This window comes from Lytechinus variegatus, chromosome 9, assembly GCF_018143015.1.
Source record: "Lytechinus variegatus isolate NC3 chromosome 9, Lvar_3.0, whole genome shotgun sequence".
NCBI classification, from domain to species: Eukaryota; Metazoa; Echinodermata; class Echinoidea; order Temnopleuroida; family Toxopneustidae; genus Lytechinus; species Lytechinus variegatus.
Genome location: NC_054748.1, coordinates 9,230,749 through 9,249,489, shown reverse-complemented (window position 1 = coordinate 9,249,489; position 18,741 = coordinate 9,230,749). Strand labels below are relative to the sequence as shown.

Genomic DNA, 18,741 nt, shown 5'->3' with positions numbered 1-18,741 from the left:
TCAGACAGCTGGAGCTGCAACAGTAGCTAGAAATGTACTCCACTGCTTAGAATTATAGAATATATTAACATTAAATATATTGGAATATATAAAGTTAAAAAGCAAGTCTCTGACATTATCTGAATTTCTACTACATTTAAAATCACATTTACAAAATAATCTCCCTCCTAGTAAACATAATACAACAGGGACCCATTATTGTGTACATCATGTGAATTGATGAGACAGCTTATTGATATGATGACACAAAACAACAGAATATAGATATAGTCATGTATCTATTCATTTTAATACCAGTACCAGGCAGCAGTCAATGCATGGTCTGCGCCTGTACACCATGAAAAAATAATGAGACTGGAATTAAACGTGCTTTAATTCCCGCCTGTTTTTTTTTTCTTGAAATATTAAGTTGAAATTATCATTAATTTATCATCAATACACATAATTCATGCAGAAATCAAATGCACAACTTATCACCTACAACTAATTTCAATGGGTTTAACAATAACATACATGCATCAAGTACCACACCCACAACCACCACGCCCACTCACTCCTTTCGGTCAGCCATGGCACCAAAATCACACTCTAGGCGGCACAACATGGGCTTGCATTCGCCTCTTGCGCAGCTATGCGACACATTCTTATATATCAAAATTAGATTTTCTGATACAAATACACTTCAAAGAATTAATTTATATCTGATATTTGACTGTTCCCTGGGAAATTTTCTGTTTATACGGCTTTGAAGTAAGAAAATAGAAACACGATTTACCGAAAGTGTCCAAAAAACTCCTTTTTGTAACAAAAAACATTGCCGATATTGAACTGAAATCATCACTAACTTGTAGAAGAAAGTCTGCCGATTTTAATGATACATAACACATGGTTATTTGATGCCCCTAGAGGGTGTCAACAAGTAAAAGTAACTTGCAAGATTAACCCGGTTCTGGAGTCATATTTTCCAAAATGGCGACTTCCATTGTGTGACGACGGACAGGTGGTGCTCTCGAAAACTGTCTTAAAAACAACATTTTGGCGATGCAAATGTGAGTAAATTGACTAGAAATAAGAAGTTTAGATATAATAGAAAAAGATCGTAACATTTTATGAAAAAAGGATTTGAAATGTTGATACACTGGCTCAATGAATTTTGCCCATTTTGTGTGTTGGCAGAATAGGAAATGTGTTAAACGCGAACCCGTTGCGATCGCTATGTAGTGTCGAGGTCCATGGGGCGGGGCAAGAGCCTCAGCTCTTAGCTCTTGAAGAGGCACCCCTACTTTCTACAAGTGGCTAGCCCGACCGTGGCGGCCCAGCTCAGGTCTGGTGTTCCGTTGGTGGTCACGTCAGTGAAAAATATGCCACACCTACAAACAATTTTTATGAAAATACAGCTTAATCTAAAACTCCTTACGTAATTATTAGAAATATAGTCCTCACAAACCTAAGTTTATATCACTGGAGATTCAAAAACTTGGTCTGACAGCTTTGGTTGGCCTCATTTGATGAAAAATAGAAATAAATTAGCAGAACATCCCCGTCTCTTCGGCTACAAACTGTCGCAGAGTGGTCAACAGATGGCGTCCCTGCACCAGCACACTTTTTGTTAATTTTGCGAATTGGCCTAGCTAACTGATATAAGTACTTTCAATTAAAAAAAATAATAATAATAAAAACGAAGGAATTTATTTTCAAACCAGGATTTTTTTTCCTTATTAATTGTTAACAATGGTATAAATAATAGTTTACACCGAAATGAGCACTAGCACTTTTAGCTTTTTATAGTGAATTAGAGGAAAAAGTATGATTTACACATAAATTAGCATATTTAATGCATATAAAAAAAAAGATCTGATGATTTCGGAAAAATTTACCATACAGCCTTGCATGGCTGTTGTACGAGAGCATATTGCAGGCCGGATCAGATCTCCAGATATTTTTTTCACAACATTAATGTTTTCTGCACAAAGCAGCCTAATAATTATTAAAAACGTTTTTCTATTTTTTTTCGGTTTACATCTTAATTTTTGCATTTTTTTCTCTCGGTTTGATACAACGCGGCTATGCAGCGTGAGCAGGGGGCGATTGCCTCATCCCCAAAAATGATGAAAATTGCCGTGTATTTTTTTAAATGAAATTTAACAAAAAGTGTGCTCTAGAATGCAATTTTTGAGCGCGCCCCAATGAAAAACTTGATTGTTTCGCTCCCCTGTAATGATGAGCTTCTTTAAAAAAAAAATACCCCCACCCACCACCCCGAAAAAAATTTGCATACGGCCATAGTGGAGTATGATCCTTCAGTCCCAGTTTGGCCCCTTATAGCATACATTTTTCTTTATTGGTTTTGAATAGGCCTATATTGAATAACGTCGTGTTTAAATGTTATGGTATCTTGTTTTTATCAATCACCTTTTATTGATAAAAAAGAAACAATTATTACAATAATTATTTTTAAATTATTGTATTGTCTTTATAAAATGAACAATAATATTTAAGCTTTTGAGCTAGTGTTGAATGGACTCGAATGACGCCTATCCTGTAACGAGTGCCTGAGAAATGGTGATCTTTTCCCTCTTGCTTTCCCTTCAGAAAAATTTGGCCCTCCTGAGAAAGTTTGCCAGGGGACCCGACGTTTCATGAAACTTAATTGATATTACAAATTTGCAATGACATATACCGAGTTTCTACTGAAATTTGAAATCATTCAATACGACGAATTTGAGCATGGGCGGAAATCTCTCCCCAGAGGTAAGGAGGACCAGGGGCGGATCCAGGATTTTGACAAGCAAATGAAAGAATAATAAAATATTATAATATAATATATTTTTTCTATCATAAAAGACCACAAACAAGGCCTAGTGTAGTAGTCAGGGGCCTTAGGCCCGAAATTTGAAGTTTTGGGGACAGAGTTTACAAAAGCACCAAACTTTCCCTATGTTACTATTAGGTCAATAGCTTTATTTTTTCCCACAGAACATGGTGCTGAAAATTGCATCTTCATGCAAAAATATGCTAATTTATGTAAATTAGCAGTAATTTATGCATGAAAGCCATATGCCAATAGGAATTAATTAATAAAAGTTAATAAAAAGAAACCAAACTTTTGGAAAATGTTTATCAGGTCAATAGCTTTAATTTTTCCCACAGAACATGGTGCTGAAAATTGCATCTTCATGCAAAAATATGCTAATTTATGTAAATTAGCAGTATTTATGCATGAAAGCCATATGCCAATAGGAATTAATTAATAAAAGTTAATAAAAAGAAACCAAACTTTAGGAAAATGTCTATCAGGTCAATAGCTTTAATTTTTCCCACAGAACATGGTGCTGAAAATTGCATCTTCATGCAAAAATATGCTAATTTATGTAAATTAGCAGTAATGCATGAAAGCCATATGCCAATAGGAATAATAAAAGTTAATAAAAAGAAACCAAACTTTAGGAAAATGTCTATCAGGTCAATAGCTTAAATTTTTCCCAGAGAACATGGTGTCAAAAATTGCATCTTCATGCAAAAATATGCTAATTTATGTTAATTAGCAGTAATTTATGCATGAAGCCATAATGCCAATAGGGTTTGATTAATAAAAGTAAATAAAGAGATACCAAAATTTAAGAAAGTCTCTTTTAGGTCAATAGCTTTAAATTTCCTTATCAAACATGATATTGAAAATTGTGTCTTCATGCAAAAATATGTTAATTTATGTAAATTGGAAGTCGATTTATGCATGAATAATAAAAATTAGTAAAAAGGATAAAAGGAAACCAAACTTAAAGAAATCTCTATCAGATCGATAGCTTTATTTTTTCTTATCAAACGTGCTATTGAAAATCCCGTCTTCATACAAAATATGCTAATTTATGTAAATTAGCAATTATTTTATATGTATAAATTAGTCCCATTCCAATGGGTATAAACAGTGGAAAAGGGGCCAAACTTTTGAAGTACCTTTATTAGCTCAAAAGTTTCAATTTTACCAGCAAAACATGCTATTGAAAATCCTATTTCCATGCAAAAGTGTGTTATATTATGTAAATTAAAAATAATATATGTATGAAGCTGTATTCTAATGATTAAACAAATATTACATAAAGCATATAGCCGAATGCCAACCCAAACAGTAGCAAAAATCGAGCCAGAGCAGGCAAGAATCGAGTCAGAGCAGCCAGAATCGAGTCGAATCAGTAGCCCGAATCCTCTGATTATTGCCAAATGACGATGTGAATAACGACCCTAATCGAACGACTCTGCCCGAATTCGCCAAGTACGCCACCGAATTTCCCGAAAATGCGCCAGATTCTTTCAAAATGGGCTTACCGATTCGGCAGCTATTCGGATGCCATTTTTTCTAATTTCTGGTCAATTCGTCTCGTCTATTTTATTCTTTGTATTCGAGTAATGATTCGTACGATATGGGGAGGCAAGAGTCGGACCTTTACTCTACGACTGATACGAATAGGTCTTAATCTTCCCAGAGTACCCCCAAATGTCTCCCAAAATCCAACCGAATTCCATCGGAATACATCCCGATGTGGCCCGAATGGAATTTGTCGTAGCCACATTCGGGAGTATTTTGGAGGTATTCGGCTGGTTTTGACCATTTTCATAACGAGCCGAATTCCTTCAAGAATATCTCCTAATCCCTCCTGAACTTTCCTGCATTCGGGGAGAACAGAGTGCTCCAAAGTCCATCCTTATGTGTATTCGGATTTGCTGATTTGGTTCCGGTTTAACCCATGTTTTTTTTTAGTAGGCAATCCATTTCTAGATGACAAACCAGAATAGGATACAACTGTGGTAAACAGTCTCTGCAAACATTCAGATGATAACCAAAGTACAGTCGCAAGAATACATTACGTCAGTCCTGGTTTAAGCTAGGTTTACACCAAAATCTAATTCTCCCGAATAAATTCGGACTGATTCTGCCTGATTCACATGGATTAGAGAAGTTCCCCCAAATAGAGAAGAATGGGTCCTGAATATGTCGCGATTCAACGTAGAATCGCCAGGAATTGACCAAATCAATTTTGGCCATCCCCAAAAAGCAGAATGCCAACACGAATAGTGGAAGACAGTGGTTCGGGACAGTTATGTCCAGAAATAAAACAAATCGTCCGAATCTGTCCAGACTCCAAATGCCTCCCCGAATCCAACCGAATGTTACCCGAATACATCTCAAATGTGGCCCGAATGAAATTTGTTTTGGTCACATTCGGGAATATTCTGGAGGGCATTCGGCTGGTTTTGAACATTTCAAAATGAGCTGAATTTCTCAACGAACGTTCCCGAATTTTCTCGCATTTACGAAGGCAAAACAGAATATTTCTGAAACCACCAAAATACGTATATATGGATGGATTCGCAGCTGATTCGGTTCCGTTCTATCCCTAGCTTTAAGCAAAGGGTTACACCAAAACCAAATTCGGATCAATTCTGCTCAAAATGGCCTGGATTCAATACTTATTCATCTCGGATTCGGGGAGCTCCCGGAATCGATTCGGAAGGATCCGGGACTATTCTGTTCTCCCTCAACATCGGGAACATTCGTGGAGGGATTCAGCTTGTCTTGAAATGTTTAAAACCAGCCGAATATCCTCCAAAATACTCCCGAATGTAGCCATGACACATTTTATTCGAGCCACATTCGGGATGTATTCGGATGGAATTCGGTTGAATTAAATTTGGGGAGGCATTTGGACAATTATTTTAGGAAGTCAGTAGCTCTGATTCGGGAACTATTCCAGACCGAATTGACTCTGATTCGGTCTAAAATTGATTGGGAGAATTTGGTTTTGGTGTTACTTAGTTTTAGAGATAGAGATCAATTCATTAACCAATAAAGAAAAATCACTGAAATTATTCAGGTCACCATCAAGGGACGACAGAAAAAGAAAAAGGATCAGGTCTCTTTGCTCAAATCTGATGTGCTGTCCCTGTTCTAAAAAAAAAATGTACATTGTTGTCAGAGGGCAGACATGGACGGCTTTTTCTGACATGAGAATCATCCATTTACCCTTCTCTTTCTGACAGGGGAAAACTCTACTTGGGAAAGAAAGTGACCTCTTGATTTGCTTTGTAAAGAAAGATGAAATACTGTTTATCTTTTTCATATGATTTCGGGTTTTTTTTGTGAAAGGGGTATGCACAAGATTTATAATTTGCATAAATTTGCATTTTAAACATGATACCCTCCTCTGGTTGCATGGAAAGTCACCATAATGAATGAATTGTGTTACAGTGTCTCATATGCATGGTGTTGTGCTCGTCCCTCGGTTCAAAACCTCAAAATATGATAGTTGATGAATTTTACACATATTTGCATAAATTTTGCATAAATTTTCATTAATTAACATTGAAAATTGATTCTTATTCTGGAACTGTATAGAATCAATCCAGATTTGATGCCCCATCAAAATAAATCCAAAATACCCCCCCCCCAAAAAAAAAAATAGGCTTCTATAGAAATGTTTAAGTCTGTACTATACACATACAGTAATTTACGGTGAATAGTGTGATTTTGCATAATTTTGCATAAATTAGCACTATGAAATATGATTCCAGTCATTGATATCGGGGCATCCTATCAAGAATTAATGCTTTTGATACCGGTGACACATATGGTAAAAAAACATGATTTTGACAATTCTATATGTCGACATATGATAAAATATGTGTTTTTATATATCATTTGCATAAAATTTGCATAAATTAACCTTAAGAATTGATTGATATTCACCAATGTTTTAAAAATCGACTTGCAGTTGAATATTTAGCAAAAGAAGACCCAAATACACAAAAATTGGGCATTCAAAAATTATTTTTATAGTGAGAAATGGCGAATTATGAGTCTTTTGCATAAAATTTGCATAAATTAGCATTTAAAAATAGGGTGCCCTTCACCGATTTGGGGGCACCCTATCTAGAATTAATGCTTTTGATACCAGGAACCCACATGCAAAAAATGGCGCTTTTGTAAATCCTGTCCCCAAAATTTTGCTAAGGCCCCTGACTATAGGGGGGGGAATTTGACATTGTGTCCCCCTTTCCAAATGGTAGGGGGGACGCGTTCCCCCTGGGATTCCGCCCACAAGTCTTTCTGAAACGGAGCTCAGGTATCGGCCGATGATAACACTAGAAAAAAATATTCAATTCAGTGCCTTTGGGTCAGGCCCCTCTAGTAACTTTCACCCCCCTCCCCCCCCCCCAAGAAAAAAAAAGTGGAAGAAAAGGCAGGGGAAAGGGTATACCTTTTTCGAAATATATCTATATCCAAAAATTGTTTTTTGTGTAAAGAAGGCCTAAAGATTTTTGTTAACCATGCTTGCTTGGCCCCTCTTTTTAAACTCATTACATTGGTGAGGTAAATCAACAGAAATAGTTATAGAAGACAAGCTTGACTTTAACAAAATTTAATTCAGCACTAATAACATAAAATACATATTTTACAAACCATTTCTTCAAATTATCACACTTTCAAGTCAAAATGTCCACGATATTTAGGTCTATAAATCAAGCTGCGTTATTAAATACCTAGTGGGTGTTTCATAAACCTGTTTGTAACTTACCATAGATTACCATATATATAATTCAGAGGCGTCGATCCTGGGGGGGGGGGGGGCAGGGGGGGCAATCGCCCCACCAATGAAAATATTTGGGGGACAAACATATCATTTGCCCCCCCCCCCCATAATTCCGGATATACCAAAAAAAATTGTAATGTTCAGCAAGCGAGATTGAGATACACAACTCGTTCTTTATATAAAATCGTGCTCAAAATGTCCGCTTTTCAGATTGGAATATAACAATTTTCAGCTCGCGCTTCGCGCTCGCATTATTTCTGTAGCAAAAACCCATACTTTTCATGATTAAATAGGTGAATGTAAATGTCCCATTTTCAGTTTTAACTATCTGTGTAGTGAGATATGTATCCTCCTCATGAGTTACAAACAGCCCTAAACAGGCACGCTATTGATTATTCCACGAGTAAGACCACAGTTTCAATCGTGACGTGATCGACTCGTGACAGTGGATGATTGGTATTGTATGCTTATTGGGCAAATTACCATATTCTCGAATTGCCACATGATACCCTAAATGAGTAGTCTGCAGGCACAGACCGTTGGTTTTCGCAATTTCGCATAATGCATATAACGTAGTCTGAAGTAGTGAGACTAGATTCACTATGTACGGTAACTGGCTTTTATTTGACACAGAGTCTTTGGAGTCTTCACTCTGAGACCTGTTATTGCGTTATATGTCAAATATGAGTTTGTCCTCGCAGACTACTACATGAACGCAATGGGATCGACAAATTCAGAAAGAACATGTAACAAGGAGGCTTTTAAAGTTCCATCGACTTGACGACATGGCGAGATACTTAAGCTTATACTATGTAGACTTTAAAGTCCTATTATGTCGACATGGCGATTGTATCTTGCAAAGCTAGTCGACCTTTAAACAAAATGTTGACAAGATGAGATAATTTGCCAAGTTGACTTATAAAAACCTGAACGCTGACGTGAAGAGGTATTTTATCTCGGCTATGTCAACAAATTAGGGCTATTAAGTCGACATGATAGGATTGAGTATCTCCTTATATGTCGTCAAGTCGATGATTAGTAACTCGCATTCAGTAGGTGAGTACGCTCTCCATAATAGTTCATTAATAATAATGATTGGATTTATATAGCGCTTTTTCCAGAGGATACAAAGCGATGTTAATTGCATAAGACAAGTTAAGGTTTATGGTTATATAAGTGTGTTTTGAGATGTTTTTTGAAGAGGTTAAGAGAAGAGAGGTTTCGAAGAGAATGGAGGGAGTTTGTTCCAAAGACGGGGGCAAGAGATTGAAAGGAGTTGAAACCGGCCTGTTTTCTGGACTTTGGAATTACATAGGAAGGAGCAGCAGCAGAACGAAGAAAGTAGATCTATGTTGCTGAAATAATGAAGAAAGGTAAGAAGGTAGTGTGGTTGACAGAGACTTATAGGTTTGAACAATCATTGTATCACATGGAGTTCAAAAACGATAAACAACAAAATATATTGTTTTAAATGTACAAAAGATATAAAGAAAAAGGAATAGGAAAAGGGGTACATTTTTGGAGGTTTCTTAGTTGGTCTGAATGGGGGGGGGGGTCTTCACCCTCAATTCTTTATTGCAGTTACGGTAGATATGCAAAGCCCCAGATTTTGTACGAGTATTTAAAATGACAAGTCTTTAATTGATCCCTTGTCGTCACCAAGGTACTCCTGTGGTTGTCACACTTAATTACCTAACGCGTTACAACGGAGAGGGCGGGAACTGAACAATGAAGAGGAAAATACATAAAACGGAGAAACTTCCTAGGGGTATATATCACAGGCCTAATTCATTTCCAATAGACTCGTGTGTTAAAGTGGCACTTAAAAAGAATTCATAAAAAATAAGGAGGAAATTCAAGGGTTGAATGTTCTGCCATTCCATATCTGAACAGAAAAGGGTACCTCGACCGGCTCATTTTAAAAATAAATCAGCATTTATGAAAACTATACACCTGACAGGATCAAATTCATCACTAGAGAGAGTAAAATGGCCCTAATTCTACCGCCAGTAAAGGTATAGTTCCATAGTGGTGATATATCTTTCCAATTTGGAAAAAAGCAAGTTCAGTAGCTACACCCTCCCTAGAATCGGTGTTGGATTGTCAGTAATATTCATTCATTTTTGTCAACCAGCAATATCAAATTCAAAAATTAACTATGGGTTGGCTCGAATGACTATCTTTGGCCTGCCAGTTGTAGTTAGGCCCGTGTGACCTTGTGAAGACCAAGAAAATAAAAACGGTGCGAAAGTGCAGATGACAAGACATCTTCACAACAGATCTTAATATTGTTTCGTTCCATCGGTGGTTCCTTCAGTCCTGTCACGAGGTATACCAACCAGACTGCTTGTTATTATATTCTCGGTGTTATTCTCCTATTCGGCGTACAATCGTAACCCCATCGCTTATTGGTAAAACGACCTGAAGAAAGGAAGGAGATAAAGGGGGATAATTAGAGAGGATTATAGGAAGGATAAATTACGACACATCGGTCAGGACTTCAAGCCCTAATTAAGAAGAAATGAGACTTTGGATACGATGAACGAACGCATGAATGGCTAAGTAATTGTAACGTTGATTAATAAATTGAAAAGAAAAGCAAAGTATATTTGATAAAAAACATGATCCCAATCTTTTTAATGCATCTTCTTTATTATTTTGGGGAGAGGGAAACGGGGGGCTAGAGCTACATGCTAATGATCCTTTTCGGGGAAAAAAAATCCAAAATGACTTTGCAGCCAATATCTCGCCAAAGTGACGCGTTAAAAGAGATCAGCTGGTGTCATAAGCTCAACTCGCCCCCATTCGATCGAACATCTGACATTTTTGATGACGGGGATCATATTGCTGAAATAGGTCGCCCCCTCCCTTTCCTTAGTACATCAAACTAATAGATTGGATTCATTTCATTTTACTTGCAAAAGGGGTTATTCCCCAATCATAATTTTTAAAAGGATATATAAAAACAAATAGAAGACAAGTAGATTTCTTTTATACCCAATTTTATGTTCACATGATAGGGAAGTACATCATGACAATTTAGTTTCTCATATAAGAATATTGCAAGTAAGAATAAAAAACATGGTTTTCTCGGAATGGTAAAAAGTGGGCCTAACCCCTTTTGCAACTAAACTCTTCATATATATATCCTACCTGCTCAACACGTGTTTCATTTTGTAATATCTTGTTGAAATTGTGGACGCCGGGCCCGCCCCTTGCGAAAGCAGCATTTGGGAAATTTTCCATGAATGTCGCCCCTTTGAAGATCGTGTTATCAAACAACATCGTCCCGCCTGGAGCGAGTATATTGCTATCAAGGATAATCTATTAATAAGAGAAATAAACATAGGGCCATAAGTGATCCATTTCATTCAAAGTAATTTTTTTCTCTCTTTTACAATAGTTTTTTTCAACATTGTTAGAAATAAAACTGCAAAAAACAACAACCAGTAATTATTACTGGCAGCTGGGACTCACAAACAGTACAAACTGTTAAACTACGATGGTCTGCAAAAATGCAAAAATACTGAGAATAACTGTAAAAACAACATTTTAACATTCATTTAACATGAAAATCGCCATTAATTAACAAATACGAACACTATTTATGTGATAGACGGACGGCAATAAACGTAAAAACACTACAGTTCGTTGGTATTTTTACAAACATTATTTTATTTCACTTTGTTTTATATTTAACTTGTAATTATACGTTACATATCTCTGCATAAATTCATAAATCATATTGTCGTCTGTTTTTAAAGGTTAAACATCCTGTAAATTTACGATTTTTCTTTGTAAAATTACTAGTATTTTCAACAGTTAACTCATTCTATCATTACGATGCACAATGAGGCAGAGATCATAGAAACGATAAAAGGCCTACTCCAAAACCTTTTTTTTAATTATTATATTTCTTTAAACCATCGTTTGATGCATAATAATCAGCGATGATGACGAAACCCTTCAAAATCTGTGGTTTGATTGGTCCGTTTCGGCGCCAAACATAACAATGATTACAAACCTGAAGATAATCTTTGTAATCTTTTTTAGCTGCGTCAATGAAGATCAGATCAAAAGATTCACGTTTCTCAGCTAAGTTTTTCAGCAGATCAATTGCAGAGCCTGTAGAAAATAAAGGACGAGGAAATATAATTTGAGTCTGCGGATTTTACACTGCTAATATACCAAATATGCAAACAAGGAAAAAAAGGTAAACGAGACAGAAAAGTATCTAAAAAATTATTTTAAAAAATGATAATAAATGGGTTGTGTACGTGACCCTACGTTAACCATGCTACTCAGGTATCACAGGCCTAAAACATTTCCCATTGACCCGTGTGTTAAAGTGGCACTTTTAAAAAAAAATCATTAAAAAATACGGATGAAATTCTAGGGTTGAATGTTTTCTACCAGTGGATGGGATATATGTCTGGCATTCTATATCTGAACAGAAAAGGGTACCTCGACCGGCTCATTTTAAAAATAAATCCGCATTTATGAAGACTACACCTGACGGGACCAAATTCATCACTTGAGACAGTAAAATGGCACTTCTTCCGCCAGTAAAAAAAAAAGTTGATCCAAAATGGTGATATATCTTCCCAATTTGGAAAAAGGAAGTTCAGTAGGTACCCTCCCTAGAATCAGTGTTAGATCGTCAGTCATATTCATTCATTTTTGTCAATCAGCAATATCAAATTTAAAAATTGAGAATGGGTTGTAATAAGTTGTAATAAGGCGAGTGACACCCTCATGTTTTACGCGCCTCATTACAAGACGGTCAAAAATATTTATTCTACCAATCCCATTCACAAGATAGCTGATTGACAAAAAGTCTCTGCACATAATGATTCGCCATCTAACGCTGATTATAGGAAGGGCAATCAATAAAGTTCTTTTGCAAGAATTATGATGAAATATTTCTTTACTTTCGTATATAAGTACGTAGGCCTAGTATCAAGACTGGCGGAAGGTTAATGGTTGTTGTTTTTGTCTCTTTCATGAGACCTCGTCCCGAGATGTTTCCATTAAAATGTAGGCAGTCAGTAGGAGGCAGTCAAATACAACATCTACCCAGATCTGTCTACTGGTAGGCTAATACACATTTCGTTCCCCTAAATCAATTATTCTTATCTGAATTTATGTTAAGCGATATCAAATTAACACGTGCGACTTTGCGGAAATATTCATAGGTTTTAACTTAGATATTTAAAGCAACCTCAATAATATGCTTTTCATTTATTTATTTTATAGAGGCATTAATAAACAGTTGTTTTTTTAAGATTTTAAAAATTTGCTTAAACTGTTAAACCAGTACTCTATAAAGTTCGAATAGTAGCCTATTAAAGCAGCGTTGTATAAGATTTAAAAACGGTGTTTTTACTCTGCATGATTTATATTTCCTATAACAAACCTTCTTGGACAGTTATCTTTGATCCAGTCGGTGTACGAGAGAAGAAATCTCTTGCAAACTGAGCAAAGAATGGGAGTAATTCCATTGTAACAAGTTTACCGTCGCTAGGCAACCCCTCCGCCATGTTGAGAGCTGCAAAACCAGTGAATGTACCGATTTCTAGAACTTTCTTTGCTCCGGTCATACGAACCATCATCTTTAAAATCTGACCTGAATAAAATGAGAAAGAATAAAGCAATCTGCATTAAAATGCGCAATATTCAGAAAGTTCGCTCTACCGAAGGATCAAATATTCCGAAGGTTCATTCGTCTAAAGCTTCATCACTAGTCTGAAGATTTGATGGTTCGGAGGTTCGATGGTCCAAGGGGCTGATAGTCCGAAGATTTGATAGTCCGAAGGTTTGATAGTCCGAAGGTTCGAGAGTCCGAAGGTTCGCTATAGCCTGGGCTCATTCAAACCGATGTTTCTTATTTTGAAAATGAACAAATGGTTCGGTTGGTTGGTTGTTTAATCCGAACATAAAATTAGAATCGTTAGTCTGAAAACAAAATGAGGTATTTTTCCAAAGGGGCGGTAGTCCATAATAATGAATATTGTTCATTGGATTTTTTTTACTATACTACCCTTATTTCAAGTTCGGGCTTAAAAACCGTTGGATAAACGAACTTCGTAAAAGTTCCCTATACGTTCAGATTAACCAAACCTTTATTCATTTTCGGAATAACCAACATGTAATTGGTAAATGCAATTTGAGCGTTTAGGAATAACGAACCTCCAGAATTCTATTGAAGGCTTCGGGAATCAGGAGTATATCAATTTCATAGGTAAGGAGACAAAACAAATGCAAGTTATTCATATCTTACCTATTCTTCTAAATATATTTTTGAGGCAAGATACGATTGGCAAGACTAATTAAGAGGATTTACCGACGGTCAAGCTCTAAAAATAAGATAGATTGAGAGAACAATGCATTCTGTTAAAAATGTCCCATTGTTCAAAGTGGATCCCAATGCTGTATTTTAATCGAGGTGTCCAACGTTTATATTTTGTAGATCAAATAAATGCAATTTCGTTTATTCATAGTAAAGATAATGTATTATGATAAACGTGACTCTGTTCATAAAATTGCATGCATTTTAAGATGTGGTAATGAGTCGTGTTTACATGTTTTATGCATCGTCAAATATAAAGAAAAAAATAATAAGGGGTAATTTTGAGCCTTGGGTCACACCAGCAGAATTGAGGTGCAAGATATCAAGCAACCTAATATTTCACACATTGCACATGACGTAGATAAAACTGGACCAGACAATGGTCCAATTGTAACAAGTGTGACCATAAATTCAATCGAATCAAGTTAGTAATGTGTAATCAACGAAAATTGCAATATCAGTAAAAAGTAATAATGGGATTCTTGTTCTATTTTGTCAAACTCTGAGAAACGATTCTATTAAAGAAAATAATACAACAAATAGGAGATGTAAGATATTACCTTGTAAAAGATCTGATGACATTTCTTTGAAGAACTTAAATGATCCAGTTTTGCCTTCATTGTAAAGTACTTCGAAATCAATTGCCTTGGTCTCATTGGCAAGCAGCTATGATATCGATGATAATAATAAAATAAGATTTGTAAATCTGGTGAGAGTCATATGATAATACCGTTAATAGTAATTAAATCAATTAAGGGCTATGGATTGATGGTGATGATAATGATGATGATGATATTGATGATGATGATGATGATGATGATATTGATGATGATGATATTGATGATGATGATGATGATGATGATGATGATGATATTGATGATGATGATGATGATGATGATATTGATGATGATGATGATGACGATAATGATGACGATAATAATAACAACAGTAATATATGATAACAACAATGTCTATTTCGAAAAATAAAATATGGATTAATGATGATGATGATAGAGATAATATCAACAAGCAATTATATCTATGATTACAATGTTAACTATAATGATAAAAATCCTCATGAAAATGATAATCATAATCATCGATATAGCAAAATTAATTATCCTGTAGGCATGAAAGGTCGAGGTCTGTATTCTTTTTCGGTACATAAACGTACGGGTCATGAAAAAAATTGTGACAATAAATGTGTCTCGATACACGTATCCCAATAATTACATTACCTGGGCATCTTTGCTGACACCACTGCTCATTGCGAGAGGATATGTCAGCAAACCTGTGGCAAGCTCTAGGGACTGATTAACTAGGGTACGTGTGGTCTCGGGCGCATTTTCTGAGGTGGTCGCCTTCAGTTGAGTGAGAAATTCGACAAGGAACTCACTTGGTGTGTCTGTGAGAAAAAAAATACCAAACAAAATTTAAATGCCCTTTTTATAGTCAATCCCCCACCAACCTTGCATGGGGAGCGTACTGAGCCTAACAATTGTACGTGCACAACAGGGCGCTCATGGGGGAAAAAATCTTAATAATCCCGAGCGAATGAAGTTAATGACCAAATATATTTGATTATAGATTAACATATTCAGAAAATATGTCTTACTTCCATTCCTTTTTGTTTTCCCCAACTTCTTTTTTCTTTTCTTTTGTTTTTCTTTTCTTCGTAGTGGAACTTTTTGGGGCTTTTTCTTCGGCTCCACCATCTGTACGCCAGTGCCTCACGGATTAATATATTTATTTTCTATCTATTATCTATCTATCTATCGATCTATCTATTTGTATATCTATCTATCTATTCCCTTTGTTTCTTTATTTATTTCGTATATCCATAATTGAGGTCATATGAATGTCAGTTACCTGTATAGTTTTCTTCCATTCAGTGGCATGTATATGAATTAAGGCTTTTATGGATCCGATTGAAATTATATATCTTAAACGGATTACAATTTCATTGTATTGTAAAGAAGATATTCAAATGTTCACTTATATCAACCAACCCTAATTTTACGAATCAAAATAAACTCCGGGGGGGGGGGGTGAATCCAAAGCCCCCAGGTCCCAATTGTATGCCAGTGATTCCACTCTTGTTTACTCTCAAAATCAGTAAAATCAAAATCAAATAATAAACTTATTAATCAGTGACAGTTATGAAAATAAAGAAATGACCAACCGACTCGTTAATGCACTGGACGGGGACTCCTTTTAATTCCCTCACCGAGAAGAAAATATTGCCCCGCGAGCTAGCCATCGTGAATATCAAAGTATCACCAATGTTATTAATAATAAAATAATAATGATAATGATAATAATGATGATATCAATAATAATAACAATAAAAATAATAATGATAATAATAATAATGATGATGATGCTGATAATATAGTAATACTATATACTGCTGCTACTACTAATAATAACTCAGCTAATTTTCATGCTGGTTGTATCATTATTCATTATGTTACCCTTATCTCCGTTCATAAAAGTCAAGCAGGAGGTCCCAAATTATTTTTTGGTATGTATCGGTCGGGATTTCGAACCCACGTCGACCTCCCGTTCATGCATGATCGAGGCGGACGCTCTTCCATTGAGCCAACCATGGAGCTATTAATAGCTCTATACTCATGATGGTAGCATGCAGACATGGCATTCATTAAAAAAGCAAATAAAGCTTGGACAGTTGAATGTATACATGTGTGTAGATTAAGCTCTGATATGTGATTTTTTTGCTTGTTTGTACTCTTAGGTCGGGCCGTTGAACATGTTGAATAGGTATGTTTCAAGGTGAATTGAGCTACTCGGGTCCGGAGTCGGGTTGAGCAGTTTTAATTTGTAAAATAAATGGGAAAGACCTGTAGGGTATAGTCAATGGATCAGCCGTACAGCTCGACATGAGCTAGCAAATTGAAACTTGCATGGCAAAAAGAATATCTTCAATGACGGTTTGATGAATATCCATCACAATATTTTGGTTATTTTGCAGTTAAGTCACGTTCAGTAAATAAAAACAAAATAAATATGCAAGCGTAAAATAGGTCGACGTGATGAACTGTTTCAGGCTTTCAGCTGTACAATATGATGACTGGCACGTGTTATTTAATAAATCATGCTGGTATAGTTCGAACATTCATATCAATGCCATTTGGCTTTTTATATAATTTACATTTTGTGTTGGCAAAAATGGTGTGAACTCTTACCAGCAATGTCTTCATTTCCCTGGGTTGCCTTTGGCGGAGGAGCTCCTGTATCTACACTCATAATCAACTGGTGTATTCAGACCGCCTCGATCTCCAACTAAAATTAAAAGATGATTTGCGTTCACACCGACTCGAAGCAGACACTCTCGGGCTTAGTTCTCGAAGTTACGAGGAGTACAGGCTCTTGCAATTCCACGGCAAATTACACTGACTGGCCTCGATCGACAATATGTGACGATAAAAGCACCAAACTAAACATCGACCGGGGTCACTCTTATTCTTTATGCCATGCATCGATACACTGTAGGTACATGTACACTAATGATATCACTCAGCGGGCCGAGGTCAGTGTAAAAAGGAAATGGTCAGGCTATTAAATCAGGAGATTCTGACAATTCAATTCGATTCGGGAGTATATAGTACGTATAGTTGCTATAACAAATGGAGAATTACACTTAAAAAGAAATAAGTTTGTGCAAGGCTGTGGAATTCTATAAACTGATAAATTGTTTCATACCGCGTTTTATCAACATTGCAAATTAGTTTTGCTGGTACACTTATACTTAACTCGTATTCTAGATATGTCTTTATTTTCCCCATTGAAAAAAGACCTATGTCCTAGCTGGTCTCCTAAAAATGTTGCTCATTAATTATTCCATAGAAGGATATCCGAGCTTTTTAATTGACAATGTTGACAGAGAACCTTGGTCATGCTTCCCTTTCCATGTCTCCTTAAAAGTAGTGGGTCTGTGTGTGAACGAAATGCTGAATTGTTTATGTTTTTATTTCTGTGAAATGCCGAATTGTCAATAATACGAAGGAACTTTTGCAGTAATAGTCTATCTAAAAGTGTCTGATGGGATCTGCCCTTATATGCTAGCATGGACCTATCACAAAATAGGTTCATGATGCAAGTATTCCCTAATTCAAATAAGGTAAGATCAAAGCTTCATATAGCACTATAATACTATGATGAAGAAAAAAATAATATTTCTATTTATGAGTGCCAATATTTCGCGAAATAATCTTACATGTACTATCTGTATGGTATTTCCATGAAAGCTTGTTATCAACGGTAAAACCGAGAAGTTTAATGAATGTGACACTTTCTAATTAAAATTATAGTGTCATCTTAAACAGTCACGGTGGCCATGGGAAGTGTATCAATGGAATCGCTAAAACGTATTTAGTTTTTACTAGATTCAGAGAAAAATTGCTAGATATCTTATCCATTAATTGCGCGACTTTTTCTTTTTTAATTAACAGTATTTACTAAGGGTTTTTTATGAGGATAAAATATATGAGAATAGTCTGCAAAGATTATGAACGAAATTAAAGGACATTAAATGATTTAGGCTACAAAAGTCATTGATAAGTATAGACGATAAACAAAAATGATGATTAAAGTTAAGAAGTTGACTGAAATTTATCAGTAAAACCGGGCACAATTTACTTATTAATGCTGCCATGGCAACGCGTCGATCACCATGTCAGTCACTCATTATGCTTTCTAATGCACCTCCGTCTCTTGTCTTAATTTATTGAAATAAACCTAATTTTCCCAGTAGACTGAGCTCAAAATGGTGAAAATAAACATGCA

At 35.8% G+C, this 18,741-nt stretch overlaps 1 protein-coding gene across 1 annotated transcript; it reads right to left on the bottom strand.

The window, feature by feature from the left end:
- Nucleotides 1–9,701: 9,701 nt before the first annotated feature.
- On the bottom strand, nucleotides 9,702–17,416 carry LOC121421701 (O-methyltransferase MdmC-like). Its single transcript, XM_041616487.1, has 7 exons — nucleotides 17,142–17,416; nucleotides 15,174–15,340; nucleotides 14,496–14,601; nucleotides 13,003–13,212; nucleotides 11,611–11,711; nucleotides 10,740–10,910; nucleotides 9,702–10,007 (listed from the first exon to the last, which is right to left on the bottom strand). The coding sequence occupies exons 1-7, from the start codon at nucleotides 17,200–17,202 to the stop codon at nucleotides 9,954–9,956; spliced, it is 870 nt and encodes a 289-aa protein (XP_041472421.1). The 5' UTR covers nucleotides 17,203–17,416; the 3' UTR covers nucleotides 9,702–9,953.
- Nucleotides 17,417–18,741: the final 1,325 nt, after the last annotated feature.